The sequence below is a fragment of the Semicossyphus pulcher genome, unplaced genomic scaffold (genome assembly GCF_022749685.1).
Source record: "Semicossyphus pulcher isolate SPU_LCO1_2020_fin unplaced genomic scaffold, fSemPul1.0.p SCAF_5, whole genome shotgun sequence".
In the NCBI taxonomy this organism is placed as follows: Eukaryota; Metazoa; Chordata; class Actinopteri; order Labriformes; family Labridae; genus Semicossyphus; species Semicossyphus pulcher.
This window is the reverse complement of record NW_027211726.1, coordinates 18,029,703-18,032,224: the sequence shown is the minus strand read 5'-3', so window position 1 is coordinate 18,032,224 and position 2,522 is coordinate 18,029,703. Positions and strand designations below refer to the sequence as shown.

Below are 2,522 nucleotides of genomic sequence, written 5' to 3'. Positions count from 1 at the left end.
CTTTGCACAATGAATGGATATGACTATCATTATAATTCTTATTAATACACATAGACAATTATAAAGGTTGGGAATGATTCACTTATTGCAGCCACCAGAGTTATCTGTGTGAATGTCCCACATTCATCAGGAAAATAAAGGTCAACATGACTTCTCTACTCACATATGAAAGTGAACGCTTGTGCTAAAGCAAAGCTTTGAAAACAGAGCAACAGGTGAACAGTGACCAGGTTCAATCAGACTGTTTTTAACATCTCAGTTGTTATGTACAGTTTATGCGAGTTGCACAAACAGAGGGATAAGTTTCAGGACATGGGATATCATTCCATGTCCCTGGTGTGATACAATTGCTGTGCGCACAGTGTTCATTTCCTTTATAATTGTCTGGCTGTCCTTCACGCCAAAAGGAAAATTTAACTGCACACCCATCAGACCACATCCAGCGTCCTTCTCTGTGGAGGTCACTGAGTCCAATCCAGGTCCATCCTTCAGCGTGGTCGAAGTTCTTGGTCAGGTTTTGGACAAAGTTATTTTCTGCCGGACTGTGGATAGACACCAGGTTGGCACTCTGTGACACACAGTGGAGCTCTGCATCAGCCCAGCTCAACCGTGTGGAGACGTACTTGTAGCAGCGGCCGTTGAAATTGTACCAGAACATGGGACAGCCTCCACGCTGTAGCTTCAGTTGATGTTCATCTGAAGGAGAGCCAGCAGCCAGAGCCAGACCAAACAAGAAGAGCAGCAGCAGCATGTTGGTGTCACAGTCTCTCTGAGTCTTTGGAGGGTTTGATCCGCAGTGTTGGATGTTATCGAGAATCTTTCAGAGACACTTGAAAAGCTGCTTTCTTTTATATGCTGCAGAGAGGGTGTTTACACTGTTGGTGTGATATCATTGGTCAGATGTGTATGGCAAACGTGTACACAAACACACAGTGACAGAGCATGAATGAAAAAAACACAAAAGCTGACCCTGAGATGTCACATAAAACTTATAACTTATTAATTTCTATCGAGTCTTGACAGTAAAACACAGCTTCAGAAAAGACATGTGGCTCCAGCTGTTAGAGGGAGACACAGTTCTACTTTGTTGGTTTGTTTACAACTTCTAATAAAAAAAATCAACAACAAACAAAATGTCTCCATTAACGGTGTTTGTGCACTCTTAGAAGTGATAAATGTTATTTTCAATATCTTGGATGTTTAATCAAGTAAAGCAAAACACACGACAAACTTTGGGGTTTTGTTGCAACAGCCTCACTTGCTTATGTAGTTAATGTTAGCGAATGTAAGCTAACTTCAGTATAGCTGTAAAACAGATTGTAAGAAATCTTTTTAAAAATGCAAAAGTATTTAAATATTTGCATGAAGAGATTAACAGGAAGTCAGAAAGTTTTTTTATTCTGGACAACGAACCATGCGATAGATTCATCAAAATGATTCAGGCTTGTTTGGATTCATAAAGTTAGTATCTAACAATTTGATCTGTTTTATTTGTTATGGGTCTGTTTTGGACGAGATCAAAAGTTTATCAGCCTGATTAAGTCAATAAACTCCTCCCAAAACTTTGACCTTACACTCAATAAGGAAGGCCATTCTGTTAAACCAAAGGCTGTATCAGTTATCAGTTTAGGTCATGTGACTTTGCACGTGACGATTATCTGTGCTATGAATGTATGTATGAAAAAAAGAAGTGCTCTATCTCTTTCTCTGCTGGCAAATGACCTGAATGTCTTTTATAATCACTTTAATATCTATGACTTTAGCCATGAACTGTCTTTAGCTAAAGATGCTTCCTCAGAAAGTCCAGCTATACACATTGAGTGTGACTCTGTTCTTAAACTATTTAAAGGGGTTAGAGAGAGGAAAAGTCCCGGCCCAGATAATATCAGCAGCCGCCTTTTGAGAAACTGTGCAGACCCACTTTCTGATATTTTTTCCTTTATTTTTACGAAGTCCCTTCAGCTGGGTACAGTCCCAGGCATCTGGAAGAACTCTGTCAGCGTGCCTGTGCCCAAGATCACATCCCCCAGGTCTCTCAAAGACTTCCGACCTGTAGCTCTTACTTCACTTGTAATGAAAACTTTTGAAAAAATTGTCAAGGCTGAACTTTTGGCGGCTTTTAAGCGTCTCTCTCCTTGATGATAAGGACTGCCAGCATGGGCCCATACTGACTGATTTTAATTGTTGGTGTGAACGCCCCTTCCTGAATATATCAATGTCACAAAAACCAAAGAAATGATTATTGATTTCAGAAGAGCATCTTCCCCTGGTCCCCCCTCCTTTATCAACAACCAGGCTGTCGAGATGGTGGAACAGTACAAGTATCTGGGGTCAATTATTGATAATAAACTGACTTTTGATGCCAACTCTGACGCCATACGCAAAAAAGCCCACCAACGGATGTACTTTTATCGTAAGCTGAAAAGTTTTAATGTTGACAGCTGTTTTATGAGAATGTTTTATTCTTGTTTTATTGAGTCTGTTTTAATATATTCTTTTATCTGTTGGTTTGGGTCTCTTTC

General features: G+C 39.9%; 1 protein-coding gene across 1 annotated transcript; it reads right to left on the bottom strand.

The window, feature by feature from the left end:
* Window positions 1-262: 262 nt before the first annotated feature.
* LOC138609411 (lactose-binding lectin l-2-like) lies at window positions 263-751 on the bottom strand. Its single transcript, XM_069682059.1, has one exon. The coding sequence runs from the start codon at window positions 749-751 to the stop codon at window positions 263-265; it is 489 nt and encodes a 162-aa protein (XP_069538160.1).
* Between the last annotated feature and the right edge of the window lie 1,771 nt (window positions 752-2,522).